This window comes from Rhinopithecus roxellana, chromosome 17 (assembly GCF_007565055.1).
Source record: "Rhinopithecus roxellana isolate Shanxi Qingling chromosome 17, ASM756505v1, whole genome shotgun sequence".
Taxonomy (NCBI): Eukaryota; Metazoa; Chordata; class Mammalia; order Primates; family Cercopithecidae; genus Rhinopithecus; species Rhinopithecus roxellana.
The window spans coordinates 62635555-62660268 of NC_044565.1; the positions used below are offsets into that span (position 1 = coordinate 62635555).

Sequence of the window (24714 nt, forward strand, 5' to 3'; positions counted from 1 at the left end):
AGGCCCTCCAACAAATTTTTCATTTTAAATATTGTATTTTTCAGTGCTACCAGCTCTATTTGGCTCTTTTTTTTTTTTTGTAGTTTATATCTCTTCCTTCATTATGTTCATGTTTTCCTTTAAGTTCTTCAACATATTTAGAATAGCTATTTTCAAGTCTTTTTCTATTAATTCTAACATCTCTGTCATTTCTGGATCTATTAACTGACTCTGTTTGGGTATGGGTCACAGTTTCTTGCTGCATCATGTGTCTTAATTTTTTTATTATATGTTGGAGACTATGAATATAATGTTGCTGAATGTCTGAATTTTGGTATCCTCTTTAAAAACTATTGAATACTGTTCTTTCAGACAGTTAATTTACTTGCACACCAGCTTGATCCTTTTGAGCTTTGTTTTTAAGATGTCAAAGCAGGTCTAGAGTAAATCCACTTTAAAGTGAGGCCATTTTCTACTAAATGTCCCAGATGTTCAAGAAGGTCTACCGACTCCTTGGTAGACTGGTCAGGACTTGATTATCTTCCAATCTTGTGTGAGTTCTGGTAGTTGTTCAGCTCACTCCTTCCTGATAGTTGTTCTTCCTTCACAAACTGTTCTTTGCCCTACCTAATGGAGTATTGTTGAAAACATGCACAGTGTAGTATTCAGCCAAGGATTTAAAAGAACTCTGATTCAGATTTCTGTTGCTCTTTTTCTACATATCCTTCTCTTCTCAGGTACTTTGTTCAGCAAGTTATAGCTGCCCCAAGGTCACTGAACTCCTATCACTATTTTCTGAGTTTAGTAAAATATCCATGCTTATTTTGGGTTTCTCCTACCTTTACTTGGTTTGGTAAACGTCTCCAAGAAAAAAGTTGAGATGACTGTAGAGCTCACCTGACTTGCTTCCTTCTCAGAGAGATCACAGTCTCACACTGCCTATTATCTATTGTCTTACAAGAATTGTTTAATATATTTGCTCTTTTTCCCATTATTTACAGTGGGAGGACTAGACCAGTGTCAATTATTGTTGTCACAGTTGAAAGTAGAAGTCCTCTTTCTCAAATCATCAATGTCTTCTAGTTACAACATTACCTTTTGAGAAATTCCTGATTCACTGTATGGAATTAACAACTTCTCTCTGAAAGGTTTTAGAATCTTTTCTTTATCTCTCATGTTCCAGAATGATATGATGACAAGCTTTGGTACAAGTATTTTTTTTTTCCATTTCTGTTGAAACACTGTAATCCGGAGAAGCAAGTCCTTTAGTTAGTTGCAGAAAATTCTCTTATATTTTTTGATAAGTTTCCCCCTAATTGTTTGTTTAATTCTTTTATTTTTTAAATTAAATTAAATTTTTAAAATTAATTAATTAATTATTTTTGAGACAGAGTTTTGCTCTTGTTGCCCAGGCTGGAGTGCAATGGCATGATATCGGCTGACTACAACCTCTGCCTCCTGGGTTCAGGTGATTCTCCTGCCTCAGCCTCCCGAGTAGCTGGGATTACAGGTGCCTGCCACCACGCCCAGCTAATTTCTGTATATTTTTAGTAGAGATAGGGTTTCACCATGTTGGTCAGGCTGGTCTTGAACTCCTGACCTCAGGTGATCCACTTGCCTCAGCCTCCCAAAGTGCGAGGATTACGGGCATGAGCCACCGTGCCCGGCCTGTTTGTATAATTCTTAATCATTATTGGCCCTCTGAGGTGGACCTTGTAATTTCCTTAACTTTTTCTGCCCTACTTCCCATTTGTCTTTCTGGGAGCATCTTTTTGTTCTTTCTGGAAGCTTTTCTAAGCTGTATCATCTTACATTTCTCTCATTAAAAAAAAAAAAAATGTTGGATACCTAATTTCCAAGAGTTTTTTCTGTTTTTTGTCCCTTTTTTTCCCTTTCCATATTTTCAGGGGTAATACATTTTTATCTTTCTAAGATTTCTAGTAGTTTTTTTCTTTTTTGGTTTATGTATTCATTATGTATTTCCATTGCATACTTTTTCTGTTTATTTCTTTTTTTCCCTTTCAAGTTACAGAGTTTCCTCCAAGTACTGATGATTCTTGACTGTGTCTGTTCAGTCAGTGTCCTAAAACACGGACTGAGAGGGCTGAGTGCTAGGCTTGTCTCTCCTGGTATCCTTCATTGTTGGATGATGAGATAGCAGAATGGCTTTTGTACTTATATACTCACATCTAGACATCTTTCTGCCCATTCAATGTGCCCTGAGAAAATTCTTCCAGTCCCCCATATTGGATGGGGAAGGAGATAAGGACCCCCAAACCAATCAATATGCAGACTTTCATTTGATCTCTTTTCAGCCTTGCATCTTACTGTTTCCTCAACTGTGACTGGTATTCCAGTCTACAGTCTCACTGTTTCAATTAGAAGAAACTTTCAAAATCATTTAATCTATTCTTATATTGCAGATAAAGAGAATTAAGGTTCAAAAAATGCACTTCCTTGAGGTAAGGCTGTTAATGACTGGAGAATGTGAGATTTTAATCTAGGCTTCTGACTTTTCCTCTAAAGCTCCGGTCAGCTAAAATACTGCCTCCAAAAATGTCACAGATGATTCAAGATTATTCTTTGCAGCTGTCTGAAATCTTGGCAAACTATCAGTAATTGGGTCATGACAGCTAAAAGTTCCAGTTGGATTGAAATAACTGAAGTCCCACATCCGATACCATCAGAAAAGGGACAGGACTAAGGTCGGAAATCCAGACTAATTTTGAAAGTGAGCTGATTAGTTTCCCTTAGTTTCAAGGTCATACAATGGAATTCTTACCACTGGTTTTTTCAACATCAAAATGTGATGGGTAAAAAAATCTGACAGCGTTATTTTCATAAATTTAATGTATTAAACTATCAAAGTGTCTCTCAACTAGGAAAATGCTAACTTGGGTTAGAACAATAACATATTTTAACACAGCTGTCTCCTAAGCAACTTCATGGAAAACTGATTCTCTGGTATAACATGTATTACTTGAGAAAAGAAATTCCATAATCAGGAATGTTTGGGGAATGTTGGGTAAAAGAAATCTAAACTACTTTCTTTAATACACGACTTATCAAAACTGCTAATAGGCATTGAAACATCAATACAAAATGTATGGAATATGTAGCATTTGCCCAGTGTATTTTAGTGCCAAATCTTTTATTTCTGCAACTCATAGGATTAGTTTTCAAGGAAGATATCTGGAAACAATCTGACCCAATATTGTATTTCTGAAAGTCCTGTTATGGGGTGTTTTGGGTGAGACAACAAAATTTTTCTCCTTAACATCAACTGCTCACCTTAACATTAATTACAAAAGGGTAGAGGTTATAATTTAAAATACACATGATGCATGAAGTTCACATACCTAAATATAACTGTTTTATTATTTGTAGTGGCATTAATAAAAAGATATTTCACTCTTAAGCCAAGGATCTGTGTAATACTGGTGAGAGATAAAATGCTAATCCACATTATCACTAAACGTTTAAAATGAGGTGTTGTCCCCAAAACATACTATTTAGCCTGGAAGTGGGTCTGGCAGTGGCGGACTGAAGTGAAGCTGGCAGGATCTCCGATTTGATGGTTACGCTGGTGACCGCACCATCCATCCTGTCTGTCTCACACAAGCCTGGCAACTGTGCTGCCTTCTCCAGCGTGGGCAGTAACTGATCAAACTGGTCAAGGTCAGCTGTAAACTAAGAATGGAAACCAAAGTTAGAGGACATATATTCTATACTTTCACCTGAAACAACGCAGAAAAAAGGCTCCTTCTTTAAACTCTATGAATTCAGTGTGACTTTGAGAGAAGAAAGAAAGAAGAAATAATTAGAACGATTGGGGCTACTTGGAAATTACACGAGCTAACTATTCCATAGGGGAAAATATTTGGATGCTTCTGATATAGTATTCATATACTGCAGGATATAAATAATATACCTATAATATTTGGCTACTAGATCTTGGTATAAAAATCTATGTATAAAAAAAGATTGGACTGGAAAAAAGTGTCAGTAGTATTGTGTTACGATGATGGCATTACTGTTGATTTTTTCGTGTCATATTTTTCAAAATTTCATAAAATGACTTACTTTAAACTTATATTGATTCAACTTTTTTATAATTTAAAAAAGTTTGGGAAATTTTTTCATAAATTATGTATCAGCTTTAAAGATATCAGAAAGATTACTTCCCACTTAAGGACTTAACAGTATAAGAAACATATCTTTTAGAATAGATAGGGAGGCCGGGTGCAGTGGCTCACACCTGTAATCCCAGCACTTTGGAAGGCCGAGGCAGGTGTATCACCTGAGGTCAGCAGTTCGAGACCAGCTTGGCCAACATGGCAAAACCCTGTCTCTACTAAAAATACAAAAATTAGCCCAGCATCGTGGCGTGTGCCTGTAATGCCAGCTATTAGTGGGGCTGAGGCAGAAGGATCGCTTGAACCTGGGAGGCAGAGGGTGCAGTAAGCCAAGATCATGCCACTGCACTCCAGCCTGGGCTACAGAGCAAGACTCTGTCTCAAAATAAATAAATAAATAAATAAAATAAATAAAATTAATACAATTAAAAAAATTAAAATACAAAAAATTAAAAATTAAAAAGATTAAAATACAATTAAAAAAATTAAAAAAAAAAAAAGAATAAATAGGGAGTTCCTACATCTGTCTTAGGTTATGTAGAGAAGAAAACTGTCCTTTATTTCACAATATTGCTATATTATGATTACTTTTTGGGTTTCATTATCTAGTTCAACTAAAATTTTTGTTTCTAGAGTATATAAATAGAACTAAATGTATGTATTTAATTATATTTCTGAGGTTCGGGCACTGTCACATTTAGCAGTAGTTCATTCATTTTTATTGCTGAATAGTGTCCCACTGTATGAATATGTCACAACATAATTATCCACTCTATTGTGATGGATTTTTGGGTTGCTTCCAGTTTTTGGTTGATACGAATAAAGCTGTTAAAAACATTTGTGAACATGTCTTTTGTCACACATGTGCAAAAAGCATTAACCATAAAGGAAAAGATTGACAAACTGAACTATATTAAAGTGAATAACTTCACTTCATCAAAAAGTGCCAGTAAGAGAATGAAAAGGTAAGCCTTAGCATTGAAAAGATATCTGCAAATATATGTCCAATAAAGAACTCATACATAAAGAACTCTTAAAAGTCAATAAGCAAAATAAAAACACATTAAAAAATGGTCAAGAGACTAGACTACGCAATTTACAAAAGAAGATATCCAAATGACCAATGAATATTTATCAGGGAAATGCAAATTAGAACACACCCTCAGAATAGCTGAAAATCTAAAATATGGATAATATCATGTATTAAGGACTTGGAGCAACTAGAAAATATACTGATACACTAGGAAAACTGGCATTATCTACGAAAAAGGACATATGCATATCTTATGATCCTGTAGTTCTACTCCTAGGAATCAATTCAACAGAAATACACGCACATGTGCACAAAACAGATGCACCAGAACTGAACACAATGGCATTATCTTATAAACCTTTTCCTTTTAAAGTTAGTATACTTATTATTTAATGCTGTTTTCTGCTTAAAAATTAGTTTCATTGTACCAAGAAACATGAGACAGCCTTATCCTCAAAGAACACACATGTACAGAACCAGTCAAAATAGTGTTACTACAAATAGTAAACAGAGACCATATGAAGCACTACAAGAGGACAGAGGCAGCAAATGTCTAACTAGGGATACTTGGGGAAGGCTTTATGCAGATGTTATTTGAATTGGTTTGTGAAGGATGAATAGAAGTTCAGTGGGCACAGAAAGAAGAGCAAGGCAGAATATGTTTAGAAGAAAAATGGCTTATTCTAGGAATGACAAAGACTTCCATCTGCCTAGAATGCAGTATTCCTGAGGGAAGAGAGTGACTCTTGTGAGATAAGAGTAGAAAACTAAGCTGAATCAAGAAACCGAAGGACCTATGCATACTAAGTGTGACTCGTGTTTTAGAACGGAGTCTTGTGGATAAACTGCTTTGTACATAGTCTGCTGATGAATGAATGTCTATATTCTGTCTCTAAATAAGGTGAAAACTCCTAGGAAGGGCCATATTTTTTTAAAACTATATTCCTTCAGAGTCCATAAGCAATTATACAATAAATGAAGATACCTGTTTACTTTTACACCAGTTTCACCCCATCCTAAACATAAAGGTTTCTAATCCATAACAACTTACGGAAAGGTTTGTCTTTATTTACGTCTGTTTCAGGTCATGTTTTACAAGGGCAATATTCTGTTACCCGGAATATTCAAGTCCCTATTCTCTGATGGTTGAGGGTAGTCAGAATCAGATGAAAAGGAAAACAGCCTTAGGAAATGCTTCAAAGGAAATAAAAAACAAGCCAGACTAGGTAACCTTGTCCACCTCCTTACATTTCTCTCCCACTTCATTTACATCAGAGGTTCCCAAACTTAGGTTTGGTTCCTAGGTTTTATTCCTAGAGAGTTACATTCAATAGGTAGGGATGGGAAGAAGGGACAGGGAAGGTATTTTAAAAAAGGTCTAAAGATGTGAACTCTGATTTTACAGAGAAAGAAAAATCTCCTTTTTTAGAATTCTACATTAAAACTGTAGCCTTCTGAAGTTCTAAAGAAAACTTTTGAGGGCATGCTGTGATCAATTATTGATACTAACTTCTTAATATATGCCCAATGGATAGGAAAAAACATAGTATGAATTCATATCTGGTCTATAGATGGAATAGAATAAATGAAAAAAAAAATTACTAGGAATGACCATTCTGTGAAGCAAGCAGTTACCCACCTGGCTCTGGGCCTCCAGTTTTATTTCCTCAGGAGTGGGTTTGGTCATTGGGGTTGGGTTTGTATTACAAGGATCCATCTGTTCTTTCTTTTCCACTTTCACCTTTACATCATCCAGGCTCAGGTTTGGAGTTGATCTTAAATCTTTCTCATCTTTATCTAAAAGATAGCGTAGGAGCTGATGGTCTTTTGATTCTTTTTTCTTTGAAGCATCTAGCTCTAGTTTTATACTGGAGTTTCCTTGTACCTGTCCAGTCACTGACACAGAAGTAGATGCACTGTCCTTTTTATCAGGCTCGACAGACAAAGTGGTGATATCTGAGGGGCTACCCTCCTGTAAGAGCCGGTGAAGAATTTTATGCCGCTCTGTCAATGAGCTATGAGAGGAGGGACAAGAACCTCCTGAAGAGTTAGCAGAGGCAGAGTTGGAAGTGCCTGTGCAAGACAGGACATCTTTGCAGCTTGTGTCTATATCAGCATGCCGTAACTGCTGTTCGGCAGTTGTCGTCAAAAGCTGCACTAGTTTGTGACTGGTTTGAGAGTATTTACTGTCTCCATCCGAAAGTCTGTCATTGTTATGCAGAAGCCCTGAATCCAGAGGTTTGCTATCACTAGAGCTGTTGTCAGATTGAATCATTTCATTTAAAATGGATGCAATCTCTTTGTTATCTTTGGACTCAGCTTTTGCTGGTTGTATATTTAATCTGCTAGGTGAATTCTGTGAGCTCATCTGCCTGAGGACTGGAGAACTGGCAGAGAAGCCAACGGAGTTATTGGGTCCTTCATTCATACCCTGTAAAGATGTTACTGGGATGTTTGAATAAGATCGGTTAGTATTATTATTACAGGCACTACTTGTCATGCCAATGGGAGAGCTTAATGTCGAAATATTAGGAGGAAAGGAATTGTTTGGCATCCTGGGCCTTGTTGTCAATCCAGAAGTAACCTGTCTCCTTGGAGACATGAACTGTGCTAGGGATATTCCTGTACCTTCCATAGGAGAATTATTGAGGTTTAAAGAGGGATTACTGCTCTGTGAACTGGCCTGTCCTTGGTTTAAGGCAACATTGGCTACAATCTGACTTCCAGGTGAGCATCCGAAACTTCCTTGGCTGTTGCTAGAATTACTATGACTGCCGCTATGAAGGTCTGAGCTCTGCTGGCGGTTTATTCTGGTGGATACCATGTTGCTGTTGGATGGTGGCAATGTGGATGAACGAGCCACACCATGAGCTGAAGAGATACTAGGATTGACCGAGGGGTTTACTCGGGGAATTGACATTCCAGAATTAGTGTCATCTTGAGGAGAAAGCCCACTGTGCTCCCTGGGGGAAAAAGACATTATTATTCAAACATCTTCATTTGTTTCTATTAAAATATTTTCATGATACATATTCTAAAACAAGACCATTGATCTCATTAATATTGCAAGCTATCAAGTAAAGAGCTTCTGTATCATCTTAAATTAAGAAAAAAGTTTCTTAAATTAAGAAAAAACTACTGTAAAATATTAGCACCACTTAATAAGAAATAATGCTTATCGACTCTTACATTTGATAATGGTCTCAGTTATATGTAAAATAAATTTTTCTTGGTTTTGGAAAAAATCCAATATATGTTCTTTTAAACAATTTCTAAACTTAATATACACAATTAACATTATAATAATTTTTTGGTTGAAAAAAACTTCTCACACCTCTGTTTATAAAGCATTTATTTATGACTCCTGTTACAGCTTTTAAGTATTTCAACTCCAAAGAGGAAGACTGGGTAAGGAAAATACTATGTCACTGATGTAAAAATTAAAAAGAGTGATATGCAGACATAGCAGATGTTTTGAAAGAGAAATCACAATATGAAAAAAAGAACTGTGCTAATTCCACTCACAAGCATAATTTAAACTAAAAGTAGAAAAAACCAGAATACTGAATTCAGGTTTTCAGTGAGTTCTTTACTCAAATTCATAATTATGATAACAGATTTGTGACTGGCATTACCATGTTCCAATAAGCAAATACATTAGATGAGAAAAAGATGAAGTGAGGGGAAATGTCTTTGTTTTTTTTTTTTTTTTTTTTTTTTTTGAGACGGAGTCTTGCTCTGTCGCCCGGGCTGGAGTGCAGTGGCCGGATCTCAGCTCACTGCAAGCTCCGCCTCCCGGGTTTACGCCATTCTCCTGCCTCAGCCTCCCAAGTAGCTGGGACTACAGACGCCCGCCACCTGGCCCGGCTAGCTTTTTGTATTTTTTAGTAGAGACGGGGTTTCACCGTGTTAGCCAGGATGGTCTCGATCTCCTGACCTCGTGATCCGCCCGTCTCGGCCTCCCAAAGTGCTGGGATTACAGGCTTGAGCCACCGCGCCCGGCCATGTCTTTGTTTTTAATGCTACATTTTAACCATTGTAAATGTAGGATTTCTAATAATTCATAGGATAAAAGAATAGTTTCAAGAATTTACCATATACCAGTGTAAAACATACTTAGAGAGGGGAACAAATTAGAGGCAATGGCATTCAAAAATCAAGTTGATAGTTTAATGATTTGTAATTTCTGCGAGAAATTGTCAACTTGAACTCAGGAGCCACCAAGTATGCCAAAATGGAAATAGAGCACTTTCAAAAATAAAAATAAAAATAACAATGTTAACAAACTCTGAAATCCCTTATAAGATTCACATATGGAATGTTGTAAATTTTTAGCCATCTTTTTGGTTTTACCCTCTAAAAAGCATATTTTCACCCTCTGCTTTCCTACCTCCCTTTATGAACAACAAAACTATTACATGATTAAACTATAAAACCCAATATGGATATATTGATTATATATACTCATCACACTAGTTTTATGCCTAATTTAGAATATCTGCTTTCTAGCCATCAAGAGTATAAAAAATTTCTCTAATAAGAGATATGTGAACTGGCTTATTTCATATGAAGCTCTCCAAATAAGTAGTACCTGTCGATGATATGAATTCCCATGATGAAAGGCTGCATGTCTGGACTTTGAGGGTAGCAAAGTTTACACTTGGTATGGGCGCTAAGCATTGTCCCATCATTCAATATGAATCTATAGGAGGGGCTGGAGGCAGTGCCACGAGTCATCACTGTTTCAAACAAAAGAGAAACCTAGTTAAAATTCTGATACTTGTATGCTGGCTTTAAGTCACCAGGCTTTATTTCTACTTAGAACCTCATTTTAAATGCCCTCCCAACTGTTGACTGCTTAGACTCAGAACAAAGAATAGTTCAGACAAAGCAGATATCTGAGGGGGAAAGATAATTCCAGTTGAAAGATACCACTTGATGACAGGTTTTAATTGAGTCATAGTTGAATGGGTGCCTCCTCACATAAGCTAAAATTATGAGGAAACCCCAAATCTGGGAAACATCAACTTTAATCTTTTTATTTTTTTTTTCTTTTGAGACAGAGTCTTGCTCTGTCACCCAGGCTAGAGTGCAGTGGCGCGATCTTGGCTCACTGAAACCTGCGCCTCTGGGGTTCAAGCAATTCTCCTGCCTCAGCCTTCTGAGTAGCTGGGACTACAGGCGCCCACCACCATGGCTAATTTTTGTATTTTTAGTACAGGCAGGGTTTCACCATGTTGGTCAGGCTGGTCTTGAACTCGTGACCTCAAATGATCCATCCACCTTGGCCTCCCAAAGTGCTGTGATTACAGGTGTGAGCCACCATGTCTGGTCCAACCTTAATCTTTCTCTATAGTGGGGGCAGCTCTTCAAATTTATTAACTCTCCATTAAAAATATCAGAAAATATTTTTCTCTCCTCTCACTCTCAGTATTACCTTTAACAAGTTTGTTTTCTCTTTTGCTGGCTGATTTTTTTAATAACAGCTCTACTAAGATATGACTCACACAGCATAAAATTTACTTTCTAAGTTTTGATCAGCTTACAGAGTTCCTTAACTAATATTCAAATTTAAGTTTTCACTCAGGAATGTGAATCACTAAGGTCCCATTCGACAAGTTATTTATAAATATGTGTAAAATCTGTGAACTATTTTTAATGTTTGAACTGTTAAAGTTTAGTAAGCAAATTAAGATAAAGCCAATGGTTATTAGTATAAGGAACAAAAACTAAGTTAAGACAATCAAGTCACTTTATAAGCAGCATAATTTACTTTTGGCTTAAAGCTTTACTAACAGCAGAAAAAATTCTAATCATGCAAGTATTTACTAAATATGTAAAGGCTATGCCAGACTATTATGTAATAAAATATCACTGATGTTTTGATAATACCATATAATTCTATTTTAAGAAAGATTGAGTACTATCACAAATGACTATTACAATTTAGCCTGTGATAAATGTTAGTCCAATTTTTCAAAGACATTTCAGAAGGGGCTTTGATTACATTTTAAAGGACATGAGAAAGAGGCTTAAAATTAATAAATAATTTTTGAAGTTACATGTTACTTGAAGTAAATAAGACATGTTCTATTTTATTGTCCTGTATATACAGTACCAACGGAAAAGGTATAGTTTGTTATAAATCTATATCATAATATATCTGCCTAAGTACCAAAACCAGAATATAAATCTAATTGAAAGGATAAGACTTATATCTAACCAACCACATTCTTTACGCACCTGGCAAATTTCAGCTAAATCACTGGCATAGTTACTAAATATAATGTATCTAAGGAAAAATTTCGAATTTGGGGAAGCTTATTAATTTAATACAAGACAATTACCACACTTCATGTTTTGAAAGTAGATTACTTGTTTTGTATGAGAATGTATGGACTAAGATTTGGCATTTTATAATTCATTCAGCCATTCTTGGAAATGAGAAAAAGGCAATATCTAATATGGTAAAACTTCAATTAATTAGAACTCAGACTCTCCAGTTAACTAAAATTCTGGTGCTTAATTGTTCAGATGAAGAGGTCAAAGGAAGGCAGCATAAATCAATGAAAAGAGTAAGAGCCTAGGAGTCAGATTCCGGTTTGACCTCTCACTGTCATTTACAAGTTTAAGACTTAATGCAAATTAATGTTCACCCATCTCAGTCAACTCATTACTAAAACTGAGCTAATAACATTGTAAGATAATATCTAGCATGGAGCCTAGCATAGAGTACATAGCAGGTTTTTTTTTTTTTTTTTTTTTTTTTTGAGACGGAGTCTCGCTCTGTCTCCCAGGCTGAAGTGCAGTGGCGCGATCTTGGCTCACTGCAAGCTCCGCCTCCCAGGTTTACGCCATTCTCCTGCCTCAGCCTCCTGAGTAGCTGGGACTACAGGCGCCCGCCATCTCGCCCGGCTAGTTTTTTGTATTTTTTAATAGAGACGGGGTTTCACCGTGTAGGCCAGGATGGTCTCGATCTCCTGACCTCGTGATCCACCCGTCTCGGCCTCCCAAAGTGCTGGGATTACAGGCTTGAGCCACCGCGCCCGGCCCATAGCAGGTATTGAACGAATATTTCCTCAATAAACATCAGAGGGAAAAAAACCCAATAAATATGCAGCTTCCAAAGTACTTATGTTCTGAGTTACACACATAGTCAATCCCTAGACACCATTTATGGCAACAGCTTCACTAATACTTTGAATTAAGAGATGAGTAAGGTAGCCACAGCTCTTCACAGAGTTGGTTCAATAAACATTTGCTCTACACATCAAATTTTCCCTTTAAGTGGGTTTCAAGGTTTAGTTTTGGAATCTCATTTTGTTTATAGGTCCTGGCCTAGTTTTCTGACCTAATTTTGTCATCTTTATAGCTAGTATTTTGATCTCTGATTTCTGTGTTCATTTCTGAACTTTTTAGAACACTTAGTGGGGACAGATATTATTGAAGGACTATTATTGACACCTCAGAATCCTTCCAAAGAAACTTTAACATGACAGCTGTTCCCCCCCGCCCCACAGAGCTACAAAGCAAAAGAAACATTAAAATTTCCCTGGTTACAGCAGCCGTAGAAGCAAAGCTTTTTGGGTTTTTGATCCCTCCCAATTTGGTGGCGAGATAACCTCAAACAAGCATGCCTTACTGATATTAACAAAAAAGGTAAAAAATGTGTGGCAAGGTACTATGGGTCAATGTTGGTACACGTTTATTTTTCTTTGTGGTAGTCACCTAAACATATGGAGGAAAAGAGAAAGAATTAAAAAATTGTTGGCCGGGTGCGGTGGCTCAAGCCTGTAGTCCCAGCACTTTGGGAGGCCGAGACGGGCGGATCACGAGGTCAGGAGATCGAGACCATCCTGGCGAAAACGGTGAAACCTCGTCTCTACTAAAAAATACAAAAACTAGCCAGGCGAGGTGGCGGGCGCCTGTAGTCCCAGCTACTCAGGAGGCTGAGGCAGGAGAATGGCGTAAATCCGGGAGGCGGAGCTTGCAGTGAGCTGAGATCTGGCCACTGCACTCCAGCCCGGGCCACAGAGCGAGACTCCGCCTCAAAAAAAAAAAAAAAAAAAAAAAAATTGTTGTTAGGTACAAAATAAATAATTACCCCTAGATGTTCTAAAATTAATCACCAATGAGTAAATTCTATTTATTATATCAAAATCACTAACAGGACAGTAAACTCACATTTTAAATATTTTTAACAAAGATTGGGCCGCGTGCGGTGGCTCAAGCCTATAATCCCAGCACTTTGGGAGGTCGAGACGGGCGGATCACGAGGTCAGGAGATCGAGACCATCCTGGCTAACACGGTGAAACCCTGTCTCTACTAAAAAATACAAAAAACTAGCCGGGCGAGGTGGCGGGAGCCAGTAGTCCCAGCTACTCGGGAGGCTGAGGCAGGAGAATGGTGTAAACCCGGGAGGCGGAGCTTGCAGTGAGCTGAGATCCGGCCACTGCACTCCAGCCTGGGCGACAGAGCAAGACTCCGCCTAAAAAAAAAAAAAAAAAAAAAAAAAGAACAAAGTTTGACATAAAAAGATTTTCAGTTAATTGTTACACGGACTGTGGACTTAACCACATTACGCAAGTCTCAAAGAACATTCTAATTAATCATTGATATGGGTACTTTATGTTTTATAGCAATGCTTCCAAACTTAATACCATAAACCCCTTCCAGCTTTGACTAATGATATACTTTCTTTGTTTTGGGACAGGGTCTCACTCTGTCACCTAGGCTGGAGTGCAGTGGTGTGATCTCACCTCACTGCAACCTCCACCTCCCGGGTTCAAGGGATTCTCCTGCCTCAGACTCCCAAGTAGCTGGGATTACAGGCTCACGTCACCACGCCCAGCTCATTTTCGTATTTTTAATAGGATGGGGTTTCACCATGTTGGCCAGGCTGAGCTCGAATTCCTGTGCTCAAGTGATCCTCACACCTCAGCCTCTCAAAACACTGGGATTACAGGCGTGAGCCACCATGCCTAGCCTTAACTATATTTTTTAAAAGATGAAAATAGCTTTATTTTAATATAAAGCTAATAGAGAGATGAACAAAGAATAAGTAAAGTCATTTGTAATTCCATCATGCAGAGATAATCAGTTAAAATTTTGTTAATTTTCCAGAATTGGATAAATAGATATCTAAAAGTGAGATATTATATATGCTGTGCTCTCTTGATCTACTTTTTTCTTTTTTTTTGAGACAGTGTCTCACTCTGTCACCCAGGCTTGAGTGCAGTAGCATGATCAACGCTAACTGGTCTTCACTTCCTGGGCTCAAGCAAACCTCCCACCTCAGCCTCCCGACTAGCTGGGACCATAGCTGTGTGCCACCATGCCTAGCTAATTTTTATATTTTTATTTTTTGTAGAGATGAGGTTTCACCATGTTACCCAGGCTGGTCTTGAACTTCTGGACTCAGGCAATCCTCCTGTCTCAGCCTCCCAAGGGCTGGGATTACAGGTATGAGCTACTGTGTCCAGCCACCTACTTTTTAATATAACAATATGTCATGGATATTTCACAGACAAGAAAAGATGATCTATTACATCATTATATATATGTAAACAGAACTTTAATATGACTAGTTTCTAGGTTGTATAGCCTGACATTTCCCATGACTACTATTTAACTGCTGATAGATGTGCTCCAAGAAAAAGTATTCTGTGGAAAAAAAAAGTCTCAGTAACAAAATTTAAAAGGTATTTTTATTGTAGAACTTCTCAGAAACTTAAATACCTTAAATATATCTCATAAATCCCCTAAAGTGGGATTACACATAAAACATCATTTCCTAGTTATAGTTATTAAGTTTGTGGAACCTAGGTTCATATTTTACAAACTTCTCTGTAAGTAAACATCTTAGACTCTAGACTCTGATTCAGTAGTGTGGGGTGGGGTCCAGAAATCTAGTTTAACAACTGACCCAGATGAATCTATCTTATCAGGGACCTTGGGAAGCACCATGACCTAGATATTTCTTTAAAGTAATAGTTTTGAATTGAACAGAACCTGGGAACTTTTTCCAAACTATACACACTTGAATGGATCTTCTCCTGAACTTTAAAAAGTTCCTCAAGTGATCCTGATACCTATTTCTCTCCAATCTCAATGTAAAACCATGGCTTTAATCTAATTCATGCTAGGTAGTTCCCAAATATTCTCTGACTGAAATGTGTTTTCAAACTTGATTCTGGAAAATATAATAGTAAATTCCCTTTGACAGCAGTTCATGAGTTGACTTTGTCAAGAGCAGCTAAAAAACTAAACTAAAACTAGAAATTTTAACGCATATTAGGATTTTAGACTAGTTGCTGCCATCAAAGAGTAAGTTAATGGGCAGGAAAAAAAGACAACAGATGGAGGACAAACTTTTTCTGCCTAAATATCATTCGCTATAAAGTTCTACACAAAATCAAGAAGATGGTACATAATTTGTTTCACTCTTTTTATACTGTCCTAAGTGAAAAGGCAGCAAGAAAACTGCAAATGCAAACACCTCTCTCCAATCTTGATAGATCAATGGTTGTCAAACTTAAGCATTATTATTATTATTATTATTTACTTTTTTTTTTTTTTTGAGATGGAGTTTCGCCTTGTTGCCCAGGCTGGAGTGCAACGGTGCGACCTCAGATCACTGCAATCTCCGCCTCCCGGGTTCAAGCGATTCTCCTGCCTCAGTCTTTCACGTAGCTGGGACTACAGGAATGGGCCACCATGTGCAGCTAATTTTGTATTTTTAGTAGAGATGGGGTTTCTCCATGTTGATCAGGTTGGTCTTGAACTCCTGACCTCAGGTGATCCTCCTTGGCCTCCCAAAGTGTTGGGATTACAGGCGTGAGCCACTGTGCCTGGCCAACTTAAGCACTATCTTTAAGGTTTGTTCAGATATCTGGGCAGGCCTTCATCTGGTATTTTAATTCGGCAGGTCAATATCTTTAACAGGTGATTCTCATGACAGTGTTTCATCGACCACATTTCTCTTATCTGGCTAGATACTGCTGACTAGAAAATATCAGAAAAGGCTGTGCTCAATCCACAAAACCTGTTTGTCAGGTTGTTTAGAATCTCCAAAACACTAGATTCAGTCATGTGAACTTTGGACAACTCAATTCTAAGAAAAATACAAGTTATTTCTATAGAAGATTTTTTTTCCTAAAAAAGGTAGAATGAGGGAACATTAAAAAATGACTAACGGGAAGAGGTATTGGATTATACTTACATTTCTTTACATTTTACTCTAAATTATTTCAGTGTATATATTAATGACAAACTAGTTACTTATTATACTTTAATCAATTTGTTTTATGGCCTAGTCACATCTATGGGGAGCCTAGCCATCTGGATAATGAGACAAGCCAGATCTGCTTTGCCTAGGTGAAAATGTACATAAGTTATAGGTAAATAAATTAAATCTTTTAAGTAAAGCCTTGGAAGGCCCAACTTAAGGCAGAAATCAAAAGTACCATATACTTGAGAACTTGAGGCAATGAATAGAGACAGTGCTGAGTCCCAAACCTACGCAAAAGTCAAGCATCACTCTTGGCAGAGGAAATCACAAAGTTCACATCCAATGGACCGCATTAGTTACTTATTGTAATGGTTTCCAAACCTGGCTGCCCTTCAGGATTGCCTGGGAAACTTTTAAAAAATACAGATTCTTGGATCTACCCACTGAAATACAATCTTAAGGGGTGGTATAAGTCTAGTTAGGAGCCCACTAGGGAACCACTAGTCTGTACGAAGCTGTTCCAGAAATACCTGGATTGTGATATTTATATAGATGCTTCCTGGAAAAAGAAAAAAAAACTACTTTCTCCACATATCATTAGGAAGCAGTTGACCTAAAATGTAATGAATGGAAAATCATCTATAAACTTAGGAAATCTAATGTTATGGGAAAAATGTTAAAATTAAGACTGATGAAATAATAGTATTTTTAAATTGTTTTTCAGGAAAAGCCATACAATGAGATTCTTACAAAAGAAACTATCTAGAGAGTAGAGAATAAATTTCATTGGAAAAAGAATGTTAGGCTACCATAATTAAACGATAATATTTTTAAAGTATATCAAAGCCATTTAATTCTGAACTTCTGTCAACTTTCTGGCCTTAACTCTCAAATAACTTTTCCTACCTTTCCTGTAGTACTGTTAAGTTTCCTAAGGGCAGGGAATATACATATCTTATACTTCCATTATACTTACTAAGACCCAGCAGCTATGCATAATTAATAATTACATAGGATGTATTTTTTGACTTGAAATTTCAGCCTGAGTCAAGAGATACAGGTTCTGCAACAGTCATGAAGTAAACATGCATGACACTGATCTCTGTATTATCCAGAAGGCCTTTTAACATGCTTGTTCTGCTGGGAATGATCTTTGAGAGCCAAACAAAATATTATTTATTCTCTGAAGTCATCCTTGATTCTTCAAGTCAGAATTAATTTTTTTGTTATTTGGTTATGGTTCTATCATATCCCATGTCAAACTGATCTTTAGGGTTGTCATATATTTTCCTACTGTATTATAAGCTCTTTAAGGGCAAAACCTTCTTTCTTAGTCATCACTGTACCCCTGGCACCTTACATAGTGTTCTATGTATGTTGGGAACTTGATACATGCCTGCTGAATGAATGAATGAATGAATGAGTGACCACCACACAACATCCTATTCTTTAGAACGTGTATCCCAAATTTCAGGATCCACTCATGAATTACTTTGCTTACCCATTTCTTCCTTTCCTAAAACTGATTATTGCAAAAACTATAATTTGGAGAAAATACTTATCAAGCCATAAGTTCTATACAAACTATTCAAATGTAAGTAAAGATAAAGGTTAATGAAAATAATTGAGAGAGAAAACTTTACCTTCTTGGAACAGCTGTCTGGCATAAGACGGCTCTCTGCCCTGAGGTTGGAAAAAAGCGTAAATGCACTTCCTCACTAAATCTTCCCAACCAGTTCTGCCAGCAGCTCTCAGGGAACTAGTATCAATAGAGATGATTTTACCTGTACAAAGAACAAAAGTTTACATTTATAACAGCCTCTTTATACAAATCATCCATATTTCAAAACTAACAACTGAGTCTAAGAAATTTTCTTTCTTTCCAAATACTCAATAAACAAAAGCAACAAAAAGCACTATTAATTTTTATTACATATAGTTATGAAGTATGTTATTGACATAAATTGTTTTGGTTTTGGAATGTGTTACGTCCTAGTATGTCATATTATAAAATTCAATTCAGGTCTAGGTCATACCATAATGACCTGACGCTGCTGAGACTAATGCAGTTCAAACTCCTCTGGCTTGGTCTTTGGATTCTGCTCTCTGTATACTGATGACTGACAGGAAAGGAGAGGTAAAGATGAAGTATATTGCTTGGTTTAAATTAATTTCTAATTACTAAGAGAATACGAGAAAAGAAGCAAGGCTTTCCCTCTCTACCCTTTGTTGGGCTGTAGGCAATACTGTATTTAAGACTAAACAAAGACTGAAAGCAACAAAAGTTAAATCAGAAAAACAGTAAGTGAGAACATTAAGATTTGCTAGGCAGTATGCACACGGAACACACGCTTTATAAAATTTATGGTAATTCGCCATTGTTATCATATTTAAACAAATTTCCTAAATGGCTATGAGAGAATTCAGGTAAGTTATTCCTCAGTTAACAGAGGGCCAATTAATCCAGTTTGTGAATATTAAGACCTGTTTTATCATGTTTTACACAATCTTACAGTCACACAAAATAATACAAGATATATATAGAATATATATATAAATTAAGAATTATATAAATGATATAAAAACCTGCAAACCCACCACTCAACTTTAGAACTTGACGTTACCAATATTGCTGCATCACATGTGCACTCCTCCCTTGTCACTACCCCCATCTTTAAATTCTCCTGTGAATGGGCATCTAGACTGTTAACAGTTTTTTGCCATTATAGTCAGCACTACTATGAACATCTTTCACATGTTGCATGGTATATGCATTCTCTAGGGTATATATGTAGGAACAGAATTGTTAGATTATAGGTTATGTGAATGCAACTTTATAGTATTAATTTTAAACTGTCTTCCTGAAACTTGTACCACTCTATGCTTCCACCAGCAATGCATAAGAGCTAGTGCTAATCTAACATCCTTTCCATCACTTGTGTTGTCAGGCTTCTTTATGTTTTCAAACTGGTAGGTGAAAAATGCTATCTCATTGTGGTCTAAATTTTTATTTCCCCAATTATTAGAGTTCACCACTAATGTTTCCTCTTCTATGAATGCCTGATTAAATATTTTCCCCATCTTCCCCTTCTTCATACAATCAACTCAAATCTATCATCCAGTTTGTGCCTCCTCATTGAACTAATCCCCTCTTTATATACTTCATTTGGTTTGCTTAGAAATAAAATATTCATTAGACCTTTGTAACTTAGGGTCTTGAATCTGATGTACCCAGTCCTACTTTAGCAGGTTATCACCTAAGTCTTGGCATAAATGTAAATAGTAGAAAGAAAATAAACTGAAACTCAAATAAGGGAATTTTGTCATTTAAGAACAGTTTGGGGAAAGCCTGGTGAACACTGTAACTGAAACTATAAAAGATCTTAGATTTTTAAGAATTTTAATAGTTCAACCCTTGTTTCTTATGTCAGAGATAAAAAGTTGGTTATAGCAGAGATTCCACTGCTACATAATTTTCCTATACAAGAATGCACCTCACAGGCAGTGACTAAGGGAGGCATGTGCATGTGTGTGTGTTCATGTAAGGGTTGGCCCCACGAGAGGGCATGAGAAAGTTTAGAGTTTGGGGACTGGCAGGAGAGAAAGTGATTAAGTTATCAGCAATGGTACCAGATAGGTAATGTAATGACTCTTAGTGAGGAATCATGAACAGCTTGATTTAGAATACCTCTGCCTACTACAGGAAAGTTTAACCAACCAACCACCAAACAACCAAACAACAATAAAAAACCTTTTTACATTTCCTAGTAAAAGACTTTTTTCTTTTTTTTAAGAGATACGGATCATCCCATAAAGAGTTAAAAAGTACTACAAAAACTTAAGAAATGTTTAACATTTATTATACCTATTCTTTTTAGCTAAGTCAATTCTATGATTTATATAATAAAATGTTGGTTTTACATTTTAAGTATATTTTATATTTCCTTGGTATCTTTATACAATAAGTGTGTACAGTATAGTGATGCCCTTTTAACAGCGCTTTAGTGAAAAGTAATGTAATACAAGAAAGAGCTCCACATTAGGACCCAAAGGTGTCCATTCTCGGCAAAGGGCTGTATGGTTTTGATCAAATCACCATCCCCTCATTTGTAAATCCAGGTTGGATTCTGTGATCTTTGAGGTTGCCTCTGTATATATAGTTATTTTATGGCCCAGAGGCTAATCTTTTATTTTACACGATTATGGTTATTTTTATATATTTATACATATTACCAGGTATATCTAAAATTTTAACACCTGGGTTCTTAGAAACAAAACTACCACGGATAATACTGTTCCTATGAGAAAATAAAGTCCTTAAAACAATCCAATTTAGAATTCAATTTATAGAACTGCAATATGAGGAAAAGCTGAAACATATTGTTCCTAAATTAGCCTCATAACTTTTAGGCCTTCCTCATCTCTGACATTTTTTCTGTGACCTGACAATAACCCTTTTCAACACATTTTCATTCTGCTATCTCACAAAGCCCTTCTTTGGTTTCTTTTTAGGTTAACTGGTTACTGACCAATTTTCCTTTTCAATGGACTCTATTTTTCCTTCATGAAAAATACTTTCAATTTTCAATAATTAAAAAAATAATTTTTTAAATTTAAATAAGAAATTTTTGTTTTGGCACAAACCGACACATCCACAGTAAGCTTATTAAATTTTTCCAGTATTGTTCATGGTAGAGACCGGAAAGGAACGTAATACATGGTAGACTCAAAAATGGAATGAAGAAAGGTATGATAATTGATAATTACTATCCTTAGATGCCATCTCTCTGCATTCAGAGACATTTTCTTCACCATGTTCTATTATCTGTGCTAATTTATCCATACTAGTTCTTTAGTAAGAGCAGCTGGAAGTTTATCATTAAAAACACAAGCACAAAGCATACAACATTGGAATATTAGATTGCTGGGACTAAAAAATGAATATATAATGAAATAGGATCTTATAAAAAGGTGGTAAAAGTCAAAATGTACACTAAAACTAAGCTTTCACAAAGCGGAAAATTCAGAAGAAATGATTTTTAAAATCTTAGTCTGCTAGAAAACACACCTCTAATATTTATCTCTATTTTAAAATTAGAGAGGTAAGTGAGATATATTTAACCCTGGTTGTTGTAAAAGCATGCACACACAATGTGTCAGTGTAAAGATAAAATCAAATAATATAAGAAAAATAATTCATCAGCTATAAAGAACAGTAACAATTTGTCCTTGCTGAAAATAAAATCTGAAGTAGGCCTTTAAGAATGCCTTATTTATAGGCAGTCTGTTACTCAGTTTGACGTTCTCCTGCCCTCCTTCTAGTACTTCTAACTTACCTCTCTGTCTTGCTTATCTTTAGAAACTTCTACAGCTCTGGTTCCTTAATTAGGAGTACCCATCCTGCATCAAGACCTTTCGTTGCTGCCCCCCTTCCAAGACCCACACTTTAAATAGTGGGCACCACTTCATCCTTTGGGGCTCAGTATCAGCTCCTCAGACAGGCCTTTGCTGACCAACTAATTTCATATATCCTCCCTTATACCATCTCATAACTTTTCCATCATCAAAAATAACACAATTTGTCATTGAATTATTTTTGTTCAACCATATACATCTTGAGTAATCACCTAGTGATAGGCACTTCTAGGGACTCAATCAGTATGGGCTAAATAAATTTAAAGAAAAAGAATTAAAAAAAAAAACAGAAATAGCCAGATACATTTAAACATAATAGTAAAACTACCATATTCACATCTATTTTAAATAAATGTATGTATATCTACATATTTACATATCTATATCTTCTAAATTTCTTTAAGCATTTTATTCCATGATTATGAAACATAATTTATAATCAAACAAATACAGGTATATAACGTTATAAAAAGTGTTCTCTCCAGCACCCTGACCATGACAATGACTACAGTATCTAAGAGCACCATTTAAAATGTTTTCTGTATAAGACTAGGGAGCAAAGCCTAAATCTCCTAGAACAGAAAGACATTCTGGATATAATTAGTTTTAAGGACAGAGTCACATTATTAATACCTATGGAACATTCTGAACTTTACAATTAGTACCTGTAGTATCTTGCTTGGTCATAAAGGATTCTACACCTGTAATAGCTGGAGGCCGAGGTAATCGCCGTGCAATACAAATCAGACATGACTGGAAATCTGCCCAAAACAAGAAGGTGAAATTGAAGGAAAGAGAATAGAAAATGGTTTACCTCTATCACTTGCCATTAATGGTTTTCAAAAAAACAATACATGTTACAGGACCTGACATAATATTGAAATCATTCTTTTTTTTTTTTTTTTTTTTTTTGAGACGGAGTCTGGCTCTGTCGCCCAGGCTGGAGTGCGGTGGCCGGATCTCAGCTCACTGCAAGCTCCGCCTCCCAGGTTCACGCCATTCTCCTGCCTCCGCCTCCCAAGTAGCTGGGACTACAGGCGCCCGACTCGTCGCCCGGCTAGTTTTTTGTATTCTTTAGTAGAGACGGGGTTTCACCGTATTAGCCAGGATGGTCTCGATCTCCTGACCTTGTGATCCGCCCGTCTCGGCCTCCCAAAGTGCTGGGATTACAGGCTTGAGCCACCGCGCCTGGCCGAAATCATTCTTATCTAATGTGTATTAGAAATAAACTTTCTGGCAACCAAAAACTGACAGCTCCAGGTAGAGAGTTAGTTGGCATAAACTATTCCTTCCTATTGAATACTCTTATATATACCAGAGCAGACTGATGCATTTCATGTACAGATAATAACAACTAGAAGTAGTAGTTTTGGTTAGATATAAGTGGCACAGTGTTTTTTAAAATACAGTTTTGTAGTCAATTTCTTATATTCACCAGTACTTAATGGCTGCAAAGATTATTCTTATAACCACGGTGTAGATAATTTTATGAGAAAAACAACCTTTAACTCTGAAGCACCATTTTGCTCTTGACAGATGACTTCATGTTTTTAGGATATACAATTTTTTCTAAGTCCTATTCCCAAATTTTGTTTTGAGGATGTTAAACACAATATCACACAGCTAAAAACGAACTTTAATCAAATAAGACTTGGCATGTGTATTTTGTAAGAAGTCTCCAGTTGATTGCCACCTCCATTTCCTGGTGAGACCTGCTACGTATATGGCTTTTTTGCATCTGACTGACTTCTTGTCTACTACCTTCCCTTGTCCTTACTCCAGTTCTCAATTTGTGATTTTCTAAACTTAGCCCAGTCTAAGTTTACATGGAAAACTCATCCACTGTCACATATTTAACTAATTCCATGTTGACACCATGTTCATATTAGAGCTTCAGCATGTTTCCATCTGTTCATAAGTTTTCTCCTTATAAATTACCTTGTATAGCCTGAAAAATGCCAACTCTATTCTCCAATGTTCCCTACACTCTAAACTTGAAACTTTCTAAAAATCAGAGCTGTTCAACAGTCTGCTGCATCTGGTACATTTCCAACTGGCAGCAGTTAGTTACATCTCTTATTTCTAGACAGCAAGTTGGTCTGAATTATTTGACATTTTAGTGGGAATGCCAGCTTAAAACTAAGAATCTGGGGGGCATATTAAAGGGATGATTCTAGATGTAATTATTGTTTTTTAAGTATTAAGAATATATAGCAAATGGAATAGCTACTATGATACATACTATAGTAACCAAAAATACTATCTGAAAAAGGCAGTTTATAATTAATTTCCTCTCCTTTCCTTAAAGTCAGAGAAGAAATAAACACTTTAAAATGAAAATTTGGCTTTACCTTCTCCATCCTCTTGAATTGATTTTGGCTGTGACACAGTGAAACACTGCATTACTTCATAACGCTGGCAAGCTTCTTGGTTCTCGGTTCCTGGCTCATCTGGTGGGTGAATTAGCATCCTGCAGTTAAAGGTATGGCTGTTTCGTCGTGTTGCCTCTTGAGGCCAAGGAACTCCATTTACTGAGGAAGAAAAATTGATTATGTGCTTGTGAATATGGTGAAAAAGCACAAACTTTGAAGATACAAAAGATGTACTTTAAGCCATCTGCTTAATGAGATACTCAGATTAAAAGACAGACTGACCTCTTCAGATCTAACATTATCCTGAGGCAATAGAATACTTATCTCCCTAGCAAATCTAAATGTCTACCAATTAGAAAACTGTAACATTTCCAAGAAAATACATACGATCTTCCCCTCAAATATTATCATCAAAGACAAAATTAAAAATTAAAACTTACTAGTCATTTTGCTCAGAATTTTATAGCAGTTAATTAATGAGTTTTTCAGTTGGTTTCCAGTTATATTTTGACAATGAAAAAATGATTCAAAACCACAGGTATATTGAT

The 24714-nt window shown here is 36.4% G+C and overlaps 1 protein-coding gene across 5 annotated transcripts in view; it reads right to left on the reverse strand.

Annotated features, from left to right (window-relative positions):
• NCOA1 (nuclear receptor coactivator 1) overlaps nt 1–24714 on the reverse strand; it is a 159229-nt gene that overhangs the window by 60208 nt on the left and 74307 nt on the right. For all 5 annotated transcript variants that reach the window (XM_030920914.1, XM_030920916.1, XM_030920915.1 and 2 more), the window contains 6 exons: nt 24146–24325; nt 22460–22555; nt 18023–18163; nt 9740–9887; nt 6788–8111; nt 3489–3669 (listed from right to left, as the gene is read on the reverse strand). In XM_030920914.1, coding sequence (XP_030776774.1) covers nt 3489–3669; nt 6788–8111; nt 9740–9887; nt 18023–18163; nt 22460–22555; nt 24146–24325 — 2070 coding nt within the window. The remainder of the gene's footprint in view (nt 1–3488; nt 3670–6787; nt 8112–9739; nt 9888–18022; nt 18164–22459; nt 22556–24145; nt 24326–24714) is intronic.